Raw genomic sequence first — 25,138 nt, forward strand, 5'->3', positions numbered from 1 at the left:
TCTTTTTGAAATGGTAGAAATTGATGATGAAAACATAAGAGCACAGTTGTCCGTGGAAGAATTGCCTGTGCAAATTTTTAATCTTTTTTTCTTTAGATGTCTTCAGACTGTAACTTTGTCTACAAATTATGATTTAGTAATATGTCTTTAATTTATACTTTGTACTCTAGGTTAATCGTTGCTTTATTCTTCATATTATATTGTGTAGAATTTGTATTGGATTTCAATATAAATCTTTGGTCAAAACAGATTATAAATTGAATTTATTTTTCTGGTCTTGAAAAGTTACTTGGAATCAGATTTGATCACAATAGTTCATTTATTACATTAATTCTTTTTAAATATTCAGTTGCTTAAGCAACATCTGACAAAATCCAACCGTTTTGGTTATGATGCATTCTTTATAAGTATTCTCAATTCTCTTTTTAGTGATTTACATCATTTACAGGGTATTACTAGTTGATAATTCTAAGAAAGCAATTTAAATTATTAATGAAATTTCATCATTCCTTCTATGTGAATAGCAAAAATAAGTGTATAGTAATATTTTTAGAGCAATTCCAGTTCATAGTTACTAAGCTCAATTCTTTTGCTTTAAGAAATCCACTGAATAAAAGCCACTCCAAGGATGGAGGTGAATAAGACAATAAAAAGTGGCTATAAATGCAAGCAGGTTTTATTAGTCATAGGGTTCTAGTCTGTTTTTTTCAAAAGCATTATGTGCAGTAGCATATGTCCTGACATAGTATCTTCACTGTCTTGTGACCTGTAGCAGCAATATTTTATTATATATCAAGTGCTTGCATTTGTTTTCCCCATTATCTATTATAATAGTGAATTCTGTAAACAAAGTTGTCCATCTGGTGTTCATATAAGTGGCTGTTCCAGGCAGGGTCTGAGAAACAACAGCCATGATAAATTCACACGTGTTGTGTTATTGGTGAGATTAAGAGTAAATTCTATAGAGATCATGTGAGAAGTGAGTAAAATTTTGCTTGGACTTAATGCTTTCCAGGTTTTGTCAGATGTGCAGCCTTTGGTACCACTGGAAAGGACTGGCCAGAGCATTATTTTAATGACGGATCGTCAGAACGGGAGATGTAGTAGTCCATGAGAATCCCTTTTATTGCAAACCGTTTTTTAAGATAAGGACTGTGAGGCTGAGTGCAACTCAAGTGTACAGCAAAAGAAGGCTGGAGAGTGCTCCCTGCCTCTGGGCAGCCAGGGGAAACAGACAATTTGACAACTTCAGTGCTTAGGGAAAGGCTTTTGGATTAGGCTTCTTCAAAATTCATTTTGAATGCTTTTTATTACCTTAATATTATCATTTCACGAAATGATTCTTTTCTTATCATACTTCTGAAATTGAAGTTAGGGAATGGATCTATAATTCCTCAGAGCTTTTTCCTCTTTCTGCACTTCTCCACGTAGAGTGTCTCCTCCCATTTTCCAGGAGTACCGGAAGATAATCACTACTGGTTCAGAGATTATTTCAGATAATCCCTTATCTACTTACAGGTTAATTTCTTGAGTCCTTGCTGACTCTAAGTTCAATTACTTCTCCAAATATTTAAACTATTAATTTCCTATTCTGTCCTATGCCATCCTTTCTGTACATAAATTAGTTGCTATATTTGCGGTCACAGTGGACCTTTTTGCTGATACAGTTGGAAGAAAGAATGTCAGTATTCTTACCTGGCCTGTTACTAGATATTTAAGCAATACTTTCCATTGTTCACTTTCTATTTCCACACATTTTTGGATTTTGTTTGTGCTGATACTTGTTTCTTTGCTTTAGCAACTCTTCCTGCACCTTAGTCATTCTTATTTCATCTGCTCCTATTTGTGCTACTCTTATATACCTCCTTTGTCATACACATTTGCACACCATTTTGAATAATTTCTTTTAGAATTTTCGTTCTTAAAGAGCTCCTGATAACAGAATAATTGTTTTCTTACAGTCCACCCTACCTTTCATGTATCGATTTAGCCTAATATACTTTATTTTGCTATTTTACCCTAATACAGTCTCGTTCAGCAACTGGCAACTCTGTCAGATCTGCTGCTGATGCCAGAAGACAATCCTAATGTAGGCAGTACAAAAATAGCTCTGCCACAATGTGACACTTCTGCTAATGTCAGACTACTCTTTTGAAGTACTGAAACATCTAACTTCTATGCAAAGGCAAGCTCTCTGGGGATCAAGTGTAAAGGAGAGGTTGTCTTTCAGTAGTGAAGATGTGAGAAGTTGTCACTGCATAAGGATGCTATCCCTGGATGTTAGAATATCTAGAAAGTGTTACTTAGTAAATGAGAAATAATGATTCTGGTACTAGCCTTGGAAGAGTTAGTTCTTATAAGACAGAGGAGCAGAGGGAATACTGCAACACAGAGAAAGATGCAACAGTACTATTTCAGCCCTCCGTACTGATATATGCCTTGTATGCTTAGCTCGGAAAATCTCCTAGAAACTGTCAGCTTTACAAGCAGTACAGACTACATTTTTTTTCTGATAAACCTTACTCCAAATTATTCATCACTCTGTTCGTACTCTTGTTTTTTCACATACCTTTCCACCAGCGTGAAACTTCTCTATCATCTTCCCTTATGATTCAATCCCCCATCTTCTCAATGTTCTCAAAGCTCTTCACATTTACCTTTGGCAGAAGAAAATAGAGATGAATCAGCACCTTACATTTATTTCTTCGTGCACCTCTTTTCTTGCAGAAGGAGGTACAACTGAAGAAACTAAGGGGAAAGAGAGAACAGAAACTTGCAGTGAAGCTGCCATCATGAAACAAGAAGCACACAAAGTAACTTGATCTGCATGTGCTTCTCACTGCTCCTGTCCTTAGTTCAGCTAGAGGGTTCTTTGTAGAGTGAAGTAGCAATGCTGTACTGGAGATGGTTTTTTAGGAGAGAGTTCTTTGGAATTATTTATATTTCTCTCTCTGTTTTGCACCATTCAGATAGCCAGCTATTAAATACGTGCAGCTTTTCTCATGGATCTTAATTATTTTCCTTGAAACATAACACTGAACGTTAACGTAGTCATAATCAGCAGAAGAACTTCAAGGTGTTGCTGCCAGTTCATTTACACTATAGAGACTTGTTTCTTGTATTTATAACTTTGTCAAGGTTTTATTTTTTTCCCCAGTATCTTCTAATGGTGTTATTTTTTAAAAAAAAAGTATTCACAATGAGTAGTTCATAAACAGGTTAGAGAACAAGTTAGGATGCAGTTGTTCCACTTTAGACATTATTTATCATTTTTATAAATCATTCCAGCAGCTTCACTAGAGGATGGTAGAAACTTGAAATCTGGCTTCAAAAACCAGGGTTATTAATCTGGATCATATTTATGCCTTTGACAGCTTTTTCAGTTGTATATGTCACAGTGTGTAAACCTTTTCTTTTATGCCTTTGTGTACACGTATATCTGAGTGATACTCTGTATCGCAGTGGGGTAAAATTTCTGTTTGACTAGAGAGACTTATGGAACATGAGCTTTGAACATGCATATAAAAAAAGAAAGATGATTGAGGAGGTCTTGCTTTCTTCACACAGCAGAATGTGGGGTACGTGTAGATGGAAACAAAATCCTTGTGTGTAGGAAGCAGTATACAAACTTGACTGCTTCAATGATTATACGAACAATTCTATTCCCAGATTGAAAATACACGATAAAATTTCTTTGCTGCTGCTTTTGTGTGTTTGTTTTTAAACTCAAAAATTTAGCCAAGCGACAAGCAGTGACATAGGATCCTACAATAGCCAGGCAAAAGAGAAAAATAGATATCTGTCAAGATCATCTCTCTCTCTGCTGTCTGGAAATAGAATATAGGTTTATTAGGTGTATAACTTTTTCTTCCTTTTTTAGCTTACCAAAGTTAAGTGAGATAAATCCCAGCCTGGGAGGTATTTAGAGTTAGGTATATGGTTCTGAATCATTTCATCCCCATTCTGCTTCTGCCCCATATGTATTCATTTAGAACAGACTATAGGAATTACAATTGCTTAATAATTCCTTTTCCAAGTTGCCTGCAGTCTTTGCAGATCTAGGGGTTTGGGTTTAGTTCCCCTGCTGTCTCCAGCTCCCGTTAGAGTACTTCAGTGCTGAAGGCTCATGCGCTGGCAGCAAGATGCAGCATATCCCATTTGTATTCCTGTCTCTGTGCACCAGCTGTGGAGGCATGCAGAGAACATGTGGTGCCAGGTGAAGTGGAGAGTGCATACTTCTCTCTCCTCAGCCCTGTGACATAGAGACATAATGTGATGCAGAAGGAGTTCTTTCCTCTCTCCAGTTACGTCAGGGCTGCAGCCGTCCCTGCTTTGAATAGGGAATGAGCTAAGACTGCGCAGTGAATAGCTGTGAAGTCCAAAGTGTTCTTCCCTGTTACCCTTACCAATGGGAAGCTGGACTGGTTATGACGATGCTCTTCACAATACTCTACCCTCATTCTGGAGAAAAACTGGCCAGTCTCACACACATTTTTCCAGGCATGTCTGAACACTATAAAATAAGAAGTAGGATAACAAAATTTCTTCCTATCATATTGAGAGCTTAAGTAGTTTGACTGAAACAAAAAAGTAGTTGGGAAAGGACACAGCTGGGACAGCTGACTCAAATTGGCCAAAGAGGTATTCCGTACTATATAACGTTGTACTCAGCAGTAGAAGTGACATAACGGACAAAGAAGGTGGGGATTTGTCTTCCATGGTGGCTGTTGCTTGGAGGCTGGTTGGGCATCAGTCTGCTTGTGGGAGGCAGTGAGTGATTGCCTTTATATCACTGTGTTTTTTTTCCTGTTTCCTTCACTTATTAAGCTCTCTTTATCATGACTCATGAGTTTTCTTGCTTTTGCGTGTCCTATTCTCTCACCCTTCCTGATGGGAGGGGAAAGAGAACGAGTGGCTGTGTGTGTGCTCAGCTGCTGGCCAGAGTCAACCCACCATAACAGGCAATGGCATCACCATATTTACTGAGCTACATGGCTGCAAACATGCTCTACTTCCAAAGATTATTGACATATTTGATCTTAGAAATCTGGTATTCCCAGGATACCAGCGTTAGCCCTGGATTTCTTCTGCTCTTTTTACTGTGCAAATTGTAGTTTTTCCTGTGTGTAGCTATAGCTTTTGGTCTTCTTTGACAAGCCTTTCATTTGTTATAAAACAGGCTTTTTGACAACAAGACCCTTTGGAAGTACTCATCAACTGTAGGATAATTTGCAGCTCATATTCTTGCATATAGGGAAGTCTTGTCTTTCGAGTCATTTGATCTTTTTCTGTCTGGATTTCATATTGTTATTACACTTAGTGGTATTGCACTTTAAATAAGCTTTTCACGTTAAAGGAGGGAATATTTGTCAGGGTTTGTCCACCACTCATCACTGCAAACTGACTGTCAAAGAAAAGCCAAAATTAACAAAAATCTTCATTATCTGAATACAGAGCAAAAAGAAAGATACATAACTTTGTCTTGAAGAGTAAACTACAAGGAAAGACTAAACAATATTACATTCATCTTTAAACACGTCTCTATGGCCTTCATTTCACAAGTACTTAATCACATGCTTCATTTCATCACATACAAACTGGGCACAGAGTGGGTTGAGAGTAGCCCTGAAGAGAAGGATTTGGGGGTGTTTATAGATGAGAAGCTCAACATGAGCCGGCAGTGCACTCATGTGGCCCAGAAGGCCAAACGCATCCTGGGATATATCAAGAGAAGCGTGGTCAGCAGGTCGAGAGAGGTGATTCTTCCCCTTTACTCTGCTCTTGTGAGACCCCGCCTCAAATACTGTGTCCAGTCTGGTGTCCCCACCATAAGAGAGACACAGATTTGTTGGAGCGTGTTCAGAGGAGGGCCACAAAGATGATCCAGGGGCTGGAGCACCTCTGCTACGAGGACAGGTTGCAGGAGCTGGGATTGTTCAGCCTTGAAAAGAGAAGACTTCGGGGGGACCTAATAGCTGCCTCCAATACCTGAAGGGAACCTACAGGAAGGCTGGGGAGGGACTTTTTACAAGAGTGTCCACTGATAGGACAAGGGGAAATGGGTTTGAGTTGAAGGAGAACAGATTTAGATTAGATCTTAGGAAGAAATTCTTCAATACGAGGATGGTGAGACTTTGGAATAGATTGCCTGGAGAGGTTGTGGATGCCCCCTCCCTGGAGGTGTTCAAGGCCAGGTTGGACGGAGCCTTGAGTAGCCTGGTCTAGTTGAGAGGCGTCCCTGCCCATGACAGGGAGGTTGGATTTGATGATCTCTAAGGTCCCTTCCAGCCTATGCCATTCTATGATTTGTAGATCTGCTTAAGCAATTGTTTAACTGAGACTTAAGTGAGGTGTCTACTATAAGTATAATATTTTCACTCAGAGTGACAAAGTTAAATTCATAAATGCAAATCTTTATGAAGGATTTAATGAAACCTCTGATTAAAGGCTTCCCATCTTTGAGATTTTGGTTTTGTCAGTTTAGTGTGATAGTATAAATCTAGTATTTATGCACTGAATGATTTAATTTCTTACATATGTAATTCGGAAGTATTAATACAGTATTCAATAACTAAGTTAATGCTAATTGCATCACAAAAGGTCTTCAGCATATTAATAACTCTGTATATTCTTCCATCTCTCTTTCATAGATGAAAATGGCAAATAAATGCTGTTCTCCCTCAGACCAGGTAAGAGTTTCTTTAAATTATCCAATTTTTTAAGTTCTTATCATTGTGTTAAGTTGCAAAATTTGTGGAGCTTACATACACACATTAAGTCATTTTTAAAATTTTAAATCAAGTTTTATATGGTTTGAAGTTCTGAAATGACCTACTTAATACAGCAGATCCTTACTAATCCACAGTAATGAGTAGAATCCTCTACTGGAGAGCCAAAAAGTGGATTACATGGAACCATGAAATAAATGAGAGGACGATGGAACTCATAACCAGTTCTTGGTTGTGTACATTTGCATGTAATATTGCAGCAGTGAGTCTTGACAAGTTAACTCTATATTTACATCATATATGGTGCACAGATAGCCAAGGAGTGTATTACAAATCCAATCTGTTTTGCATGTGTCATGCTGTGTGGACTATGTTTGCCGTGACTGTTTGTCTGAGACTTTTGAAGCTCAGGAGACTGATGAGATATTTCTTCAACTCCAACTAGCCAAATGTCCTGAAAACCCAGATAAATTTACTGCATTGGGAAGTATTCTTACTTCCTGTAGCACTGCAAAGAGTTTCTTCATTTACTTTGTAAAATATAATAGGAGTTTCTTCATTTACTTTGTAAAATATAATAGTAGCATTTTCCAGGCTAAATCTGTAATTCTTTGAAGCTTGTATTATGAAACTAATGAGTTTCACTTACGTGTGGTTTCATTCCATCAACGTGACATTGAATCATTACTCAGGAACAAACAACCCAATCCTTGCTGTTTCCAAAATGCTGTGTTTGTAGATTATTAAAGTGAAAATTAGGCAAGATGTCATTTATACTGTTCTACTGCAGAAATTTATTATGGAATTTTATTACAGAAGTCACAGAATGAGTCAAAAAATTCTTCTTATCGGATCAGATAAATGCTGATTACTTTGACAGTTTGTATATTCTTTCATATGTCACCATTTTGTCAGCTTATTTGTAAAATGTATTTGGACATTTATAGATTCTTCTAGAAGTCATTTAAAATATTTAACCATTGACATCTTCTTACACAAGAAAATGTTTTCTTATGTTTGGGTGAGTACTTTGAAAAAAAGTATGCCTCAAAAACCACTAAAGACTTTAATTCTATGTATAGTCGATCATCAAGTTACTCCCAAAACCAAAATAATTACCTTTCTGTATAAGAAGGGAGTATTTAATTACTCTCTCTTCCACAGCTTTTAATTATTAATTAAATTGATGTGAAAAACAGGTGATTATGAATGCCAGGGGAGAAGGTATTGAATTTGAATATCTTTTGTTGGATGAGCTCTCTACCACAAGTACTTTAATAACTATTCAAAGTTTATTCATATCAGTTTTAGTACACATAATGGCTTTAGTTGAAAAAAGGAAGACATCTTCTTCCTCATTTTTGAAAAATATTGGTGACAGCCATAAAACCTATCACTGTCTAATTTGATTTCCTATAAAATCTATAAACTATAAACTTCTATTTTCTCCGTAAACTGCCTAGGTAGTCAGTGCAGAAAAGTATTCTCTTCCAGAGAGTTGTTCAAATGTGGAACTTGATATCAACGCTCTAAATCATCCTTTATAGGAGCTTCTTTTTCTGTCTTGACTATACTGAGGTCCTAAGAAGAGTAGCCTCTTAGCGTATCATCTAAAGTAGATGCCTAAAGTTAGACAATATAAATCTATCTCACTTTTTCCATTCCAAATATGAAAAGAAGGGAAGATACAATTAGGACCTTAATTTCAGGAGTGGAAAATTTAAGGTGGGACTGACAGCAACAAATACTGGATTATTCTCTGGCAAAAACTGAGAAAAAAATAAAGTTAATAATTAATTTGGACAGAACAAGTAAATAAAACTCACAAACATAAAAATATTAAAGGAGTAAATGTTAAAAATTCAGACTTTAAAATGTCTTGTGAAAATTTGCTTTGAAAGCAACCAAAATGTGACTCTCTCATATATATATATATATCCCACAAAGGAATAAAATAAAACTTGGCATGATAACTGAAAACAAAAAGGACATGATCCGCCCTAGATTAATGGAGCCTATTAATGTCAGTTACATAATGTTTATTACAAACCTGAATAGCTCTTGTTAATGCAATTGATTTAAAATTAAGAGAAAGGATAAACTGAAGAGATTGAAGGTCACTGGAAGAGCTACTCTAAAGTAACATTGGTGATAGCTGCAAATTTATCTTTGCTTTTGATATGGACATTCCTGAAGAATTAAATAGGTCCTTATAGTTTCATTATTGTGTCGCCTGCAGTGAGTTTTCTTTGTTGCCTGTAGAGTCCAATTTAATCTTTCATAAAAGGATGAGGTTGGATCAGGACAGGTTTCATTCAGATTCCGTTTTCATAGGTCATTAACAAAGTGGGATTAGGGGCTTTCTTCCCTGTCTTTCTTGTTGCCCTGGACTGGTGTTGCTGGAAACTGAATCTCCAGAACATGAAGAATTCCATGGACATACAGCTAAGGATATTGGAAAATGAAAGGTCCAAGGTATTGGTTCCCAGGTCTAAACCAGCTGTATTTATGGGTCTCTTTGCCAAAAGAAGACATCAAAGAGTTTGGACTGTGCCCTGCATCTATGATCCAAAGTTAGAAAGAGGTAGTAGGAAAGGTAGTAGTAGTTGTAATTATTATATTTGTACTGTTAAAATAAACAGTAACAGGTCATGAAGGTAGTTGGCGTGATCTGGCTACTTCCACTCTTTTAAATTCTCTTCTTCCACCAAAGCAGGGTGTCTGCATTTAAATGGCCTATTGGAAACTATTAGCACCAATGCTTAAATCTCACACTGTCCTTGGGAATTGTTTGGAGAGTTCTAGTTATCACAGGCCATGTCATGCTAGTTAGTCCATGTCAAGGACTACAAGGTTTTGACAAATATGCAGAGATTACATGAATTTTAAAGGTATTAAATAAATACCACTGCTAAAGCTCTGTGTCTCTAAGTGTATATATAACCTGTGTAGATGAAGAAGCACACAGCATCTATGCACTGGATGCTTTTAGAGTGTATAGGTGCCCCACAAGGAGAGCGGGTGATTGAGCCAGGTTGTACATTATCATGGAATCACAGATTCATAGAATCATTGTGGTGAAGTCTTCTGGCTGCTGCTTTCCCTATGCAGGCTAGCTGAGAAACACCTGTGGCTTGTTAAACAGGTGCTGTAAATCACTCTGGGAGGTGGATGGTCAAGTGGCCAATGGCCTTGACCCGTCTGGCAAACCATGTGATTTGTGGTTGATTAAGGTGGGGCATTTCCCTCCTGGGTGTTGGAGGAGCATTAGCCTGCTTTGGAGTAGCAGTCTGAAGTCTTCTCGTGGCGACATCCTAAAGCCTTCTCATTGTGACACATTGTGACAAATCATAGATTACCAGGTTGAACGAAACCTCAAGGATCAACTGGTCCAATCTTTGTTTGCAAAAGTATGGTCTAGACAAAGTGGCCCAGCACCTTGTCCAGCTGAATCTTAAAAGTGTTCAATGTTGCGGAAATTTATTTTGACAAAATGTTATTTCAAAACATATCAAACATTATTTTACTGAGTGTGAAGTGTAAACATCTTTACAACCACCATTCTCCAAATAGTACAACTTTTGCTTCTGCTTGACATAATTTAGTACAGTGCTCCAGAGACTTGAAAGCTCGATTCTGTTATCAGTAGGCAGTTAGATCTGGGGCTCAATTTTCCAAAAGACACACACTGTTGTATTGCTCTGTTTTTTATGAAACAGTAAATTAGGCAATTCACTCTCTGTGCAGAAAAACTACTTGCAAGGTTTTTTATTTTGTTTGCTGGGTGATTTTTTATGCTTTTAAGACTAATATGATAATTTCTCGTTCTCCACTAAAACAATACAGTGTCTTCTCAGTATAAATAGGAAAATATTGATCAGATATTAATTAAGACTATGTATATTTTTTTCTTGTGATGCTTTAAAACAGATTCTGATTACTTCCTACAATGTCTATCCTTGTTTGCTTTGATTTTTTGCAGTAACCTCTTCATTGGCCTCCAGAGGAAAACATACAGAAAATGAAATCTAGAGATGATGATTGTAAAAGCATAGCATGTGATAGGAAGGCCAGGACACAGATTAAGATGCAACCAGCAAGGGATAAATGGGTAACAGAAAATTACCCTCTAAGTATATTAATAGCAAGAACACAAAGGAAGATGTTTGTCTTCTACTCAACATATCAGAGGTCAGCCTTCACTAAAAGGTCAACTGCAAAAGATGGTAATTGCAAATAATACTAGCAAAAGCCAATAAAATCTCAGATTGCAATAAAAAGGGAAGTTTTGGTGGTATGTATGCTCTTATTACCTGGTGATTTTGAAAAACTGGTCAAAGTATTCGCAGAGCTATTAAGATATTTCAGAGAATTTGTGTCTGTCAGCTGACACATTAAAAGACTTTGAAAGAGCAAACATCATGGCTGTTAATGGAAAAAGAAAGAGAAGTTGGAGAATTAGACTAGTCGATCTAACTTCAATCTCTAGAAAGAAATTTGAAATAAATAAAATATTTGTATGCAGCTGCAAGATAACAAATGAATAACCACCCTGAAGGATTTGTCAAGAATGAATACTGACAACCCATCTAATTTCCTCCTATGATAGTATAACACATCTTGTGGATGGGTGACAGGCAGTTGCTGCAACGTATCTTGATTCTAGTGAGGTTGATGACATTTCTTGACATTGCAATATTTTAAGCAAGTATTATACAGATTTGTTTGTACAGACTTTGTTGGATAATCCAATAATAGGTATAAATGGTTCACTTTCAAAGCTGGCATATTGACTAGGAGTCCTGAAAAGGTCTGTCCTGGATCTAGTTCTCTTTATGGTGCATTAGGAAAAGTAAGCTTACTAGTTTTGCAGACATGAAGCTTTAAAATACGGTGTTAGCCATAAGAATGATCTTGACATATTGAAGAATGAGTCTGAAAACCAGGGTGGAAACCAATTAGGGTACAGCACATGGGCAAGAATAATCAAGTATATGTGAGAGGCTGTGGCAAACAACTAGAGAAGCTGTTACTGGAAAATACTTGAAAAATATCTGGGGATGTAAATTCTTTGAGGGAGGTTTGGTCCGTCCTCCATTGCCTTGCTAGCACTTAGGGAGGCCATCCCAGGTGCCCCTGTCTGCAGAAGCCAGTCAGATTGAGATGTTAAGAAAAACAACAGGTTCATTGTTATGATTTATTATAGTGGTTTATTATTACATCAGCCTGTGGTAATCAGGTACAGGGCTGATCGACAGAGACCCCCAAAAGACCCATTCACATGATTTACCTTATAGTCTTTTTTTCCCCTTGTTTTTCCCACTCCTAAATAAGGAACCCATCCGCATTTTACTCCTCCTTGGCCCTTATTTTTTCTGATTTTTACATGCTTATTTGGTTATTTCAGCCTTAGTTGTGATACCACCACCACTATCAGTAAGTCAGCACCCCTTTTTCATTGTCTTTTGACATCCTTCGCCCATTCTTCACTTCCTTTTCATATATTTCACTTGCTAGTTTATCCTGTTATTGTTTTATTCGTACAGCCTCAGGCTTGAGATAGCCAGCCAACTTCTCACTCTGCATTGTATGCAATGTCCAGCAGTTTCTCACATTGTTACTTTGTCAGTTTAACATCAGGGCAAGGCTGGCTGTTTACCCACATGCCATAACCACCATGTCTCCTTTGCCGCTTCTAAGAAAGAGGCAAACATTGCGGGCTGTACCTGAGTGAGTCACTTGAAAGACATGCTAAGTGTTCCTTTTGCTGTAAGGCCTTGGCAGGAGTACTGCATCTGATTTTGTGTCCTGTGTTTCTGAAAAGGTATTGACCAGAGGCTTTCCATAGCCCCTGTGGACAGGTTGAAAGAAAGACAGAGACAGAGGTATGAAAGAAATATTCAGGAATGCTAACTTTGTGCTCAGAGAATAACATGTGAAAAGACGGAAGGAATGCTGCCATACAAGCTACATATACTTGCTCATGGATTTTTGCTCAATTTGTGAACTGAATACACTTTTTCTAATCTTCTAGTCTAAGGCCAAAACAAATTAAGTCTTTAATGAATGGGGCAAAAAAAATCTTAAATTGCGGTTACAGCAAGAGCAGTTCAGATTTGACATGAGGAGTAGACTTCCTCATCATTAGTAGAGATAATAAAAAGCTAGAACAGATTGTTGAGAGAAATTATGAAGTCTCCATTACTGGAGATCCTCAGGACGTTAAGGAAGTGGTTTTTAGAAACTAAATAGGTATCATGGGTGCTGCATTTTGGAGAGGGTGATGTACTAAATTTTTCAGAAGCCTCTTTTCCACTCTGTTTTTGATAATTATATGATCCTAATTCTGAAAAAGGAACTTTTCAGATATGGAGGGTTTTCCCATTGTTCCTCATGGCGGAACTGGTGCCCCAGCTAAGCCATGAACATGTTCACTTGGCTTCATGCTGCAGAACAGAAGAAACCCTGCACATACTCTTGCAAGATCAATTTATCTTTTTTTTTTTTTTTATTTTCTCAAAAACAGAGAAAAATGTTTTAAAAATATATCATATGGCAATAAAATTACTTTCTTCTAATACAAGTCTGGAACAGTTAGATTCTTGCAGACTATAATTTCACAATTTACACCTGTAGAAGGGGAGCAGGACTAAATTCTCTTAAGCATAAAGAGACCATGTAGAGCTAGAATGGAGATCTTCCTTGGTAATCATTTTAACTTTATTTATATGAGAGGTCAAATTCTTTTGTTCTGCTTCAGAGATTTTTTTTCTGAGACCTCAGGTCTTCCACTGAATAAACTTAATCTAATGGAAGAAGTACCACTTTAAAGCACTCAAACCTTGTAACCTTTTAGTCAGTTAGCTAATATGTAGTACCTCTATAAGGTAAATAACTATTACTGCTATACTGATTTTAAAGACAAGCAAACTGAAACAAAAAACAAACCCAAAAACTCAAAATATTTGCCAAACTTGACAAAACAAATCTATACTGAATTCTGAAAACTGTGATTGCATTGATGAACATATTTCATGGAATCTTACTATGCTTTAGAAAACAAATGCATTCATAGTATGTTCATGGTATTCATATGTCCCATATTTTTGTGTTAATGAAATAGTTTACTTTAGTTTACTTCAGTTTACCATTTGATATTGTAAGATTTCAAAGCATGGGATTCTAGAAACTACAGAATGTGTCAGAAAAAGGAAACCTATTCCTATATATGGAAAAAATGTATGAAAGAGTATATTTAAGCAGTGTTTCTTACCCTAATATAGAATCAATCATAGAATGGTTAGGGTTGGAAGGGACCTTAAAGATCATCTAGTTCCAACCCCCCTGCCATGGGCAGAGAAATCCTCCACTACACCAGGTTGCCCAAAGCCTCATCTAACCTGGCCTTGAACACTTCCAGGAATGGGGCATCCACAACTTCTCTGGGCAACCTGTTCCACTGCCTCACCACCCTCTGAGTAAAAAATTTCTTCCTCATATCTAATCTAAATCTCCCCTCTTTCAGTTTAAATTCATTGCCCCTTGTCCTATCACTACACGCCCTTGTAAAAAGTCCCTCTCCAGCTTTCCTGTAGGCCCCCTTTAAGTACTGGAAGGCTGCAATAAGATCACCCCGGAGCCTTCTCTTCTCCAGGCTGAACAGCCCCAACTCTCTCAGCCTGTCTTCATAGCAGAGGTGCTTCAGCCCTCGAATCATCTTCATGGCCCTCCTCTGGACTCGTTCCAGTAGCTCCATGTCCTTCTTATGTTGGGGACTCCAGAGTTGAACACAGTATTCTAGGTGGGGTCTCACGAGAGCAGAGTAGAGGGCAGAATCACTTCCCTTGACCTGCTGGCCACACTTCTTCTGATACAGCCCAGGATACGGTTGGCTTTCTGGGCTGCCAGTGCACATTGCCGGCTCATGTTGAGCTTCTCATCAACCAGCACTCCCAAGTCCTTCTCCTCAGGGCTGCTCTCAATCCATTCTCCGCCCGGCCTGTACTTGTGCTTGGGATTGCCCCGACCCACGTGCAGGACCTTGCACTTGGCCTTGTTGAACTTCATGAGGTTCTCACAGGCCCACCTCTCCAGCCTGTCAAGGTCCCTCTGGATGGCATCCCTTCCCTTCAGTGTGTCCACAACACCACACAACTTGGTGTCATCTTCAAACGTGCTGAGGGTGCACTCAATCCCACTGTCCATGTCTCCAACAAAGATGTTAAATAGCACTGGTCCCAGTACTGACCCCTGAGGAACACCGCTCATCACAGGCCTCCATCTGGACATTGAACCGTTGACCACAATTCTTTGAGTGCGACCATCCAGCCAATTCCTTATCCACCGAATGGTCCATCCATCAAAATCATGTCTTTCCAGTTTAGAGACAAGGATGTCGTGTGGGACAGTATCAAATGCTTTGGATAAGTCCAGGTAGATGATGTCCGTTGCTCTTCCCCTATCCATCAATGCTGTAACCTCATCATAGAAGGCCACCAAATTAGTCAGGCAGGATTTGCCCTTAGTGAAGGCATGTTGGCTGTCACCAATCACCTCCTTGTTTTCTATGTGCCTTAGCATAGTTGCCAGGAGGATCTGCTCCATGATCTTGCCGGGCACAGAGGTGAGACTGACTGGCCTGTAGTTCCCTATGTCTTCTTTTTTCCCCTTTTTAAAGATGGGGGCTATGTTTCCTCTTTTCCAGTCATTGGGAGCTTCACCAGATTGCCACATCTTCGAGGAGTCAGCTGGGTCTATGTTATTTGGCAGGGAGTGGCACAAGGCAATTCTCTTTAGTGAAGAATCATGGTCTCTGATTACGCTGCCTTTCTGAGCTTCTGTTAGATGTTAGAATATTAAAAAAAAATGATATTAACATCTCTCTTTTATTTTCCTTTTCTTTGTGTATTTCTGCCTTGTGGATTGTGAGAAATATTCTAGAGAATATAGTTTTTTGCACAGGCATCTACTCTTCACAGCTTTTAGAACCCATTGCTTTTCCATTCAATATTACAGAACTATGATTTCATTGGATCACTACTATGAGATCAGTCCTTCTTCAGAATTATTCTCCAATTAAAATTATGTTAAAACATTTTTATGCAGAATTATCATTTTATTGATTGGGGGATAACATGTAGAATGAAGCTCAGACTGGATTTTCAGACTGAGTTTTCTTCTTTGAGGACTCTTTTGCAACAGCTATAGCAAGCAGCTATAGTTTGAAAAGTTTTCTTTTTTATTTTCCCCAACTGCAGAAGAAACAGTTTGAGTCTTTATTTGGTGAGGAGGAGAATAGCTTGTTAGGAGTATTTTATTGTTGCTGTAATATTGCTAAAATATAAAATAGACATATAAGACAAAAAAAATTTTGAAGGACCTAAGTTTTCCACTTTTACTTAGTTTGGTTAGTTCATGGTGCATAAATAGTGGTACTTATTTAGTATAATATAAGAATGCATAACCAGTAAGACAAATTACTAGTACCAGTCTTCAAGAGTGGGTTCTGTGTTTTGGATCCTAACTTGAACAAGGCTGTTATGAGAAAAGGTGACTAATATCAGCCTAAATTTTCCCAGCCTCCTTGTTAAAATAAACAAAAAAAGAGAAGAAACAATAATCACTACTCAAAAGGACATAATGTAAATTTTGCACAGGCAGCCAATTGCTGAGAAGATACACAAATTCAGGTACATACCTCTCTTCATAGTTCCCTCTGGGTTTATAGGGACATGTTTCTGTTTGTGGTGTTCAAACTGTGCCCAGCTTGGACTTATAAATTTCATTCTTGAGCTAAAGCACATGAAACACTTAAATGTCCTCATTTCTAAGTTCCTCTGTAGTTTCGTTTCTAAAACATCATGTTTTGAATAGTAGCCATTCAGGTATAGCTGAATGCAATTGATTTACAATGGAAACCATTAATGTAATGCATCAAAACTTCTAGCAATCCAAATTTGGTGGGGTTTTTTTGTTAATCACTACGTATGTGAAAGGACTGCTTTTTTTTGTCCCTCAATATCTGTACTTTTCAAAACATGAAGTCTACCACTTGCTTTGGAAAAGACAAAAAAAAAAAAATGCTTAAGGTACCTCAAGATGTACTTCTCTTTGCGTTCTTAATTTTGTATTGTTCCATTGTGTTTCATGATACGACACTGGTTCTTAACTTGCAGGCCAAGCTGGCATCTGTTGTAGATTCTTATCCTACTTTAATTACATGAGTGTACCCATCTGTTCTGGCATTTCATACATCAGAGATGTACTTGGTTTTCTTTCTTCATTTCCCTCTGGAGTGTTTTGCGTCATTTACTCTTTGTAACTGTTCAACTAAAAGCACTATATACAAAATGTACCGATAGCTCTATTAAACACAACACGTGTTAAGCTTCCAATCATTACAGTATCTAGATGCTTTAGTGCTGTAGGGAAACAATAAGTGCAAATAAGAACTTTCATTTATCTGTTACGATTGGATTACATTTTGATAGTGATTTGTTTTATCTCCTCATAATGAGTGTCATTGCTCAGTTTGTCCCTGCAGGAACTTTTGGAAAGTCCATTACAACATGTTAGAAACTTAATAATATATCAATGATGTATGGGTGATTTTCCACACAGTTTCAAATAGCAGTCGGAAATTGATTATGCAGTATGGGAACAAAGCGGTGAAAGCAATGATGAGAATGGGATTGTTGGTTAGTGTGATGTCTTATGGGCACTCCTTAACATTTCAAATGGCAGGTTTCAATTCAAATAACAGAACAGTTTTTATCCTGGGACTAATATTCCCACCCGTGTACTGAGACCAAATTAAAATCTCAGTAGCCTGCTTATAAACCATAAACAGCTTTTTATTGAGTACCAACACATGGTTGCTTTTGTTCCATACAGACTTTTGTTGAACTGAATAATTATTCTTTCTCCATTTCTGTGGTCTAAATGACCAGTAAATAAACCAGTCAATAAGAAAGATATGTGGAAAGAAAGTAAAAAATACCTTAGGATTTTTAATATCGCTATAAAATGATGTATAATTTTATTATTTTTTTAATATATGCATAAGTTAATCAAACACTGATTCTGATAAAAGGAATCCTTCTATTTTCCTCCTTTACTTTTTTAAAGACCTTTGTGCCTTTAGAGGCAAGTATACATTTGGAATCCTCTTTTCTTTACATTTTTTTGCTCCCAAATATTTTTTTCATTGATTTTCCCTTCTTTATGTACTTATATAGTGTCCTTCCTTTGTTCTTTTCATGTTAATTTCATATTTTCTCCTGTTTCTTCATTTTTAGTTTTGCTAACTTGATTTCTTTCCCCTCCTAAATGTCCTTTTTTTTGTCTATTCCTCTTTCTCTTTCATATTAATTAGTACTTACTTTTTGGCTTGCCATGCTGTTATCTCCAACCCCTACAAATGACAGTAATGCAGCTCAAAACCCACTGAGCTCACCAGTAGCCCACTGAGTCTTCCAGTAGCAATCTTCTTCAGCTACTTAGCCCGACTATTGCTTCTTCCCCAAGAAAGTGTCTCACTCAGACTTTCATATATGGTGGAGCAATACATATGTAAATCAACTCAACCCTTGCTTTTCTCCTAAATATACAAAAATTCTAAAACAAATGAACAAACAAAAAGTTTATGTGTCTTCTAGCTGTACTGTATTTCTGTTCATAAATGTATATATGTACTGAGACTTCAGCTAGTACTCTACAGAGATACTTTAATTTTTAATTTTAGATTGATCTACCAATATGCTACTTGTTGAATTTTTTCACATCTGCATTAAAAAAAAAAAAAAGGAACAAGCTGATGTAGGCATTCGTTTTATAGGTGTCTTTTAGAAAGTTCAGGAAATACTGCAACATTTTGTTTATTAGCACCTTTAATACTTTGTTAAGTGTTTCATGGTGCTAATATACAAACCATAATCTTGGGATTTGAAAGGTTTTTATTTTTTTTTAATCACATTTAACTGTTCACCAGCTAGTTTTACCAGATAAGTTTTTAATTTATTTTGTAAGATATAAATCAGCAGACTATTTTCTTGTATTTCTACTGTGAGATATATAATTGTTTCCTTGTTCCACAAATTATGCTGACAATGCAAAGCTAAGTGATGGTTTTAAAGAAAATGAAAATTGAAAAACTGTTAATAATTTTCTGATATCTCTTGGGAATTATAACCAAATTTAGAAACAAAAAAAGGGCTCTAAGATTTTCTCTTTGCTTTGATGATCTATTATTTGGTTGTTTTTTGTTTGTTTTTTTTTTTTTTCTGATTGAAGTTCTTATTTCGTGAAATTGGAGTTTTTGTTGGTCATTTCAATCAAGCAGAGTAATATTCAGTGCAATGTATCCAAAATGTAACTGAAGTATTACTTTTTGGTTTTGTGTAGACTTTGATGAAGTGGAATGAATAAGTGATCTTATCACAATCCATATAGATCAAGAATGATATTACAATTTTGTAGTGATTCAGTGAATATAAAAACCATTCCCTCAATATCTAGTCTAATGAATGTGGTTTTGTATCTTTTTTTTTGTCTGAGCTTGAAATAGATTTCAATACACAGAACAGCTTAACATTGAGTTTATAGCTGTTAATAATTATAAAAATATGTTTGTTGTGCAGAGAAGGGTGTACTTCAAACTAAGTCTCTTGATTCTGATCTACCACAGGTAGACTGGTCATAGTACAGTGTGACTGCAATAAAAATAATAGTAATACAATTCCATTTCAGTAAAACACTTGGAACATATGCCCAAAAAATATGTCTGCAGCTAATTTTAAAATGCAGTCTTGTGTTTGTAGCTAAATACATACTCAAGAGAATTATCCAGAAGATTAAGTGCTACATTATCGAATCATAGAATCATGGAATCATAGAATGGTTTGGGTTGGAAGGGACCTCAACGATCATCTAGTTCCAATCCCCAGCTCTGGGATTGGAATCTTCCACTACATCAGGTTGCTCAAAGCCTCATCCAACCTGGCCTGGAACACTTCCAGGGATGGGGCATCTACAACTCCTCTGGACAACCTGTTCCAGTGACTCACCTTCACTGTAAAAAATTTCTTCCTTATATCTAATCAAAATCTACTCTCTTTCAGTTTAAAGCCATTGCCTCTTGTCCCATCACTACATGCCCTTGTAAAAAGTCGCTCTCCAACTTTCCTGTAGGCTCCTTTTAAGTACTGGAAGAATGCTATAAGATCTCCCTGGAGCCTTCTCTTCTCCAGGCTGAACAACCCCAACTCTCTCAGCCTGTCTTCGTAGGAGAGGTGCTCCAGCCCCTAGATCATCTTCATAGCCCTCCTCTGGACATTTAGTGCTCCTATTGCATTTTGCAGCCCTAGATAAAAATACAACAATAATAGGGCCTTCACGTGAATTCCATAAAATAAGTAAAGGAAATTCTCATTTATCAGGCAGAGAACTTTGACATAAAGCACATTTTCATTGAAAAACAAATCTCATTTTACTTCAGTTAGAGAAATTCAGTGCTCTTTTTCTAAATTTAAAATTTTATTCCCAGAAAGCATGGTTGTCTTTTGCACAACTGTTGGTGTTTAGAACCAGTACTTACAGGCAAACCTGTGGTTTCTGTCAAATCAAGCTTTTCCTGTCAATTACAGGAAATCCATAGTGTATTTTGAAGTGAAAACACAATCTTGACAAGTGGAATTCCAGTCGTCTGACACCATCCTGCCCTGAGTTTCTGCTAAGAACTTCTTTTAACAATGAACTTCTTTGGTTTGCAACAAGTTTTATACTTATATTTCTCAGAATGTGTCATGTTTGCTTTAATATATGATGCTTGATGAATGACCTGGGTAAGCTGCAGACTTTATCGTTGACTTGGTTTTGCCATTTGACATTGTGGATAATTCCAAAATTATTTGGTGAGTTCTGCTCTAAGACTAAATGATGATGATAATGATGATGAATGAAGACCATAATAGAGAACTATATCCTTTGCATATGCTTATCAATTTATCAATTTAATCAGTAAATTACTTTTTTAGTGAAGATTTTAATACTGTTACAGGTTAATAAATGGTGTCCATTTGCAAGTCAGCAAACATGACTTTATGAATGTAAAGGAAGATATTGCATTGTTTGTGCCCCGTGATTTGGACATTATTCTTTTTGTCTGTATTGTTTGATATTATAGTACCACACTGATAAACTCAATATATAATACAGTTTGTAGTAGATTATCAGCAATTTTATAATATATTTTGTTAAAATAATGAAGAGTCTGAACATCCTGTTTCTAACCTTTGGCTGACTACTATAGAAACAATGTTTTGGTGAGAGTTATTAAATGTACACAATAGCAAAGTGAGAATTGGAAAGGTTACTGTATTTATTGTGCTGTTTCTTAGATGTTAAAATATTAATGCTGGAGCTTGGTAAATAGAGAAGGGTTGTCTGGCTCAACATATTGATTTATTGTTTATTTCTGAATAAGTTGATTGGTGAGAGATATCATTGATACATTAAATAACAAAATTAGAAAACAATGCATGAGATTCTCATGATACAAGAGTATGAGCATGCATCTATACTGTATATATATATACTGTTGTTTCCACCTTAGTGCTCTGTTGGTGATAACTACAGGTACGGACACTGGGCTTTCAATAGAAAAGCATTCCTGAGATCATCACATTTTCCCCAAATCTATCTGTAGAACAAATGCTGAAGTTTTTGTGCAATTTAATGAATGCCTTCTTCAGGCTGTTTTCACTGACTTCCCGCAAAGCTCTGTGGGCTCAATATATTCACAAATGCTATGACATTTCTGCCCCTGTGTAACTCAGTATTTTCCGTAAGTATAGCCTTAACTGAAAATAAGCAAGCTTATCAGCAATACCTGTATATTCAGATTAATGGATCATTCTAGATCTGAGTTCCTGTTTCAGGGGCAATATGTTTCTCTTAATGTATGCAGAAGGATGCCTAAAAAGTTTGTTATTTTTGGTAGGTAACTACATTAATGATATTCTGCTACCATACTATGGCATTATTCCTTTATACATTTGCATTTTCCTCAAAAAGGAAGCATGCAGTCTTACTTAATTTTATTTTTTCTTAAAATTAATTTATCTGAAATATAAATGCATGTATTGTAATGCTGTTAGAGAAAAGTTGAGTAACTGAATTTGACATTTAATCCCATGAGAACATAAATCGTCATGAGATGAAGTATATATTAAAAAAAGTTTATAAATTCTAAAGGACAATCAGTGTAAGTAAGACTTTGTTAACAGTGGCAAACATAAGCATACAGAAAGCTGTTTGATTTCAGATAAATCTAGTGATTTGTTCAAATATATTTCTTTCGAGGTAAATGTAGCAGCAGAAATTTCAGTATGTCTAAGTTTTGACTATGCTATAGATAATGTAAGATCATGTGTTTTATAAACTGCTGGCCAAACTGTTTCAGTACACCTGGGTTTTTCTGCTAGCTCAAGTGAGAGTCCGCTGAGACATATATAGGTAACTTTTAAAATGTTGGTTATTTCAGACAAGATTCAACTTGTTCTGCAAGTTTAAGTCTCTCCAAGGACTTCTGACACACTGGCATGATAACATACACTTTAAGAGTATGGTAGTGGTGGCAAGGCAAATGTGAAGAAGGGAATGATGAATTCTGTTCTAATATGACCACTATTCCTTGCAGAAAGACTTGACATATTCAGATATATCTTATGCTCCACTAAACAAAAAACCTTTTAATTTTCAATTATTTTCTTTTACAGGTCATACATATGGGATGGGTAAATGAGAGACTCGAAGGAACTGATTCATCTCAGCTCTACAAATTCAAGTTTCTGGCACTGAAAGGTTCATCTTTCTACATTTTCAGCACTCCACCGGTAAAAAAAAATAATATTTTTGTGATAGTTGCATGGTAAATGGAAACTTGTTTGTTGTGTCTGTGTTTGGTTTTCCTTATCAAGTGAAGTAGTCAGATGAGATTTCAAAAGTAGTTAAAGCCATAGATGCCACTGAATTTCAATAAGCTTTAGATATGTAACCTCTTTCAAGGTCCTCTGAAAATCTTACCATACCTGGATAGTACAAAGAATTCCTAACAGGGAGTAAGTATTTTGATTTTTAAAGTTGTTAAGTACAGATTTTTCTCTGGTTGGTTAGGCCAAATATTTTTAATCTTATTTGCGCTACGCTGTTTTGTAGGTGCAATGAGTTGGTAGTTACTCTTTTTTCTTAAAGACAAGATATGTCATGAAATACACTATCCATACTATTAGTAAATACTTGTAGATTTTGCACACAGTCAAGGAATTGAACTGTTACAGAGAATCCAGTGCTAATTGTACATTTTGAACAAATGACATCATCTTGCTTTGGTAATTTACATAGCTAGTAACAAGATCCTATTTCACAACAGACGACTTACATACTACTTCTCTAAAAAAAAACACTAATAAAAATTAATTTAAAAGGATGAAGCACAAATGAGCTGTGGAATTCTAAACTCTTAAAAAGTGGCCCATACTTACCACATGGAATTGTTTTATCCTTTTGTTCTTTCCTCTCCAGAGAGCCTTTGCTTTAAACTAATCAAAGATAATAAAATGTGGAATTAGAATGCAATTTCAATTATTCAGCTTCCTTACAGTTTTACTCAGAAAGTTGTCAATCTCTCAGTTTCTTCAGCTGATCCAAAGAAAATCTGATCCTTTACATGGAAAGCACATATTCTTCAAACCTTATTCATGAGCCTCAGTGAGAAGCAATAAGTAACATTTTTTCTCTCTCTAGATTGAAATTCTAAATCAATGATTCCTATTAACATCAAGTATTTTTAAATGGCCAGTAGTATTCTTTCTAAAATGAGACAACACGTCTGGGAAAAATTTGATTTTTTTTCCCCTTTAAAAAAATTGTCTCTGTTAAGTCAAGGAACTAAAATTTGATTCAATTACTACAATCCAATTAAAATGCAAAAACAATGCAAAAATATTAAACAAATAAATAACACACCACATGAATGCTTTTCCTTTATAAATTTTAGTTATTGCTTTCAGACCTGTTTTCGAAGAAACATTTTTGATATAATTAAAACTATCCATCTGCGTGATACTAATTAGGGATAAACTACTTAATTTATCATGTTCAGCACTCTACCAAGAGCAGACAAGTGAAGATGAATGTTAGTTAGTATTTGTACCATATTACTTGTCAGTATCTACTACAGTCTATTGTGTTTCTGCACAATTTTTTTGTAGAAACAGTGGCTTTTCAAAAAAATGAACAAAGGGGACCCCTTTGGTCAGTCTGTTATCCCAGTACTCAAATGTACCAGTAACTGTGACAGAGCCCATAAATCATAAAACTTGTTGACCAGTTTTCTTGCTATTTAATCATTCCACAGATGTGTTATATCAGGGGAAAGAAATAAAGCAGCTTCCAGCAACCACCCACCTGGAGAATTCAAACCTGGATCTAAAGCCACACTTTGAAGATGATTATCAGTGCCCTGAGGGCCCCTGTCCCTGACCTTCTTCCCTGGGGCTCCTCCCACCCTTCCTGCAGCCCAGGACCCCATTGCAGCTCCCCAGGGCCACCAACCCCTGCCCCAGCAGCTGTTCTTCAGCTCCCCACAGCCCTGCCCACAGGTCCATGTCCAGGACTGGCCCAGCCTGTCCCTGTCCCCAGGGAGGTGCCTGGTGCCCAGAGCTGAAGCTGCCCCAGTCCCTGGGGCTGCCCTGCTGCTGGCTGGGGACGTGTACTGGGCCTGGCTGGGGTGGACGTAACTTTCTTCATAGCAGCCTGTATGGCAGTGGGGTTTATATTTGTGACTAAACCAGCGCTAACACACCAGTGATTTGGCTGTTGCTGAGCTTTGCTTGCACAGCAGTTCCTGTTTCTCACACTGCTTACCATGGAGGCAGGCAAGAGGTTGTGAGGGGACACTGCCAGGACAGCTGACACAAACAGCCCAAAAGGGATATTAGGTACCAGAAAACATCATGCTCAGCAACAAAAAACAGGGATTTGGTCTTCAAAAGTAGCCATTGCTTGGAGACTGGCTGGGCATCAGTCTGCTTGTGACGGACACGGTGCAATCACCTTTGCATCACTTCTTTCTTTTTCTCTTTCCATCCGTTATTAAACTGTCTTTATTTTGTCCCACAAGTTTTCTTGCTTTTGCTCTTCCTGTTCTCTCCCTCATCCCACTGCAGGAGGATGGGGAGTTAGCAAGCAGCTATGCAGGTGCTTAGCTGTTGGATGGGGTCAGCCCACTACATGGCGATGGGATGTGCCCTGGCTGGCAAGGACCTTGCCCTGCCAGACCCCAGGGGAGCTCCCACGGCACCCGGGGAGCCACCAACCCACGCTGTGCCCTGACACTGGTTCTGTGTCAC

General features: G+C 37.1%; 1 protein-coding gene across 1 annotated transcript in view; it reads left to right on the plus strand.

Moving 5' to 3' along the window:
• SNTG2 (syntrophin gamma 2) overlaps nucleotides 1–25,138 on the plus strand; it is a 304,188-nt gene that overhangs the window by 235,705 nt on the left and 43,345 nt on the right. Inside the window, exons 12-13 of the mRNA XM_086608352.1 lie at nucleotides 6,651–6,689; nucleotides 22,505–22,621. Of these exons, the coding sequence (XP_086464478.1) occupies nucleotides 6,651–6,689; nucleotides 22,505–22,621 (156 nt within the window). The remainder of the gene's footprint in view (nucleotides 1–6,650; nucleotides 6,690–22,504; nucleotides 22,622–25,138) is intronic.

The sequence above is a fragment of the Tauraco erythrolophus genome, chromosome 2, assembly GCF_009769465.1.
Source record: "Tauraco erythrolophus isolate bTauEry1 chromosome 2, bTauEry1.pri, whole genome shotgun sequence".
In the NCBI taxonomy this organism is placed as follows: domain Eukaryota; kingdom Metazoa; phylum Chordata; class Aves; order Musophagiformes; family Musophagidae; genus Tauraco; species Tauraco erythrolophus.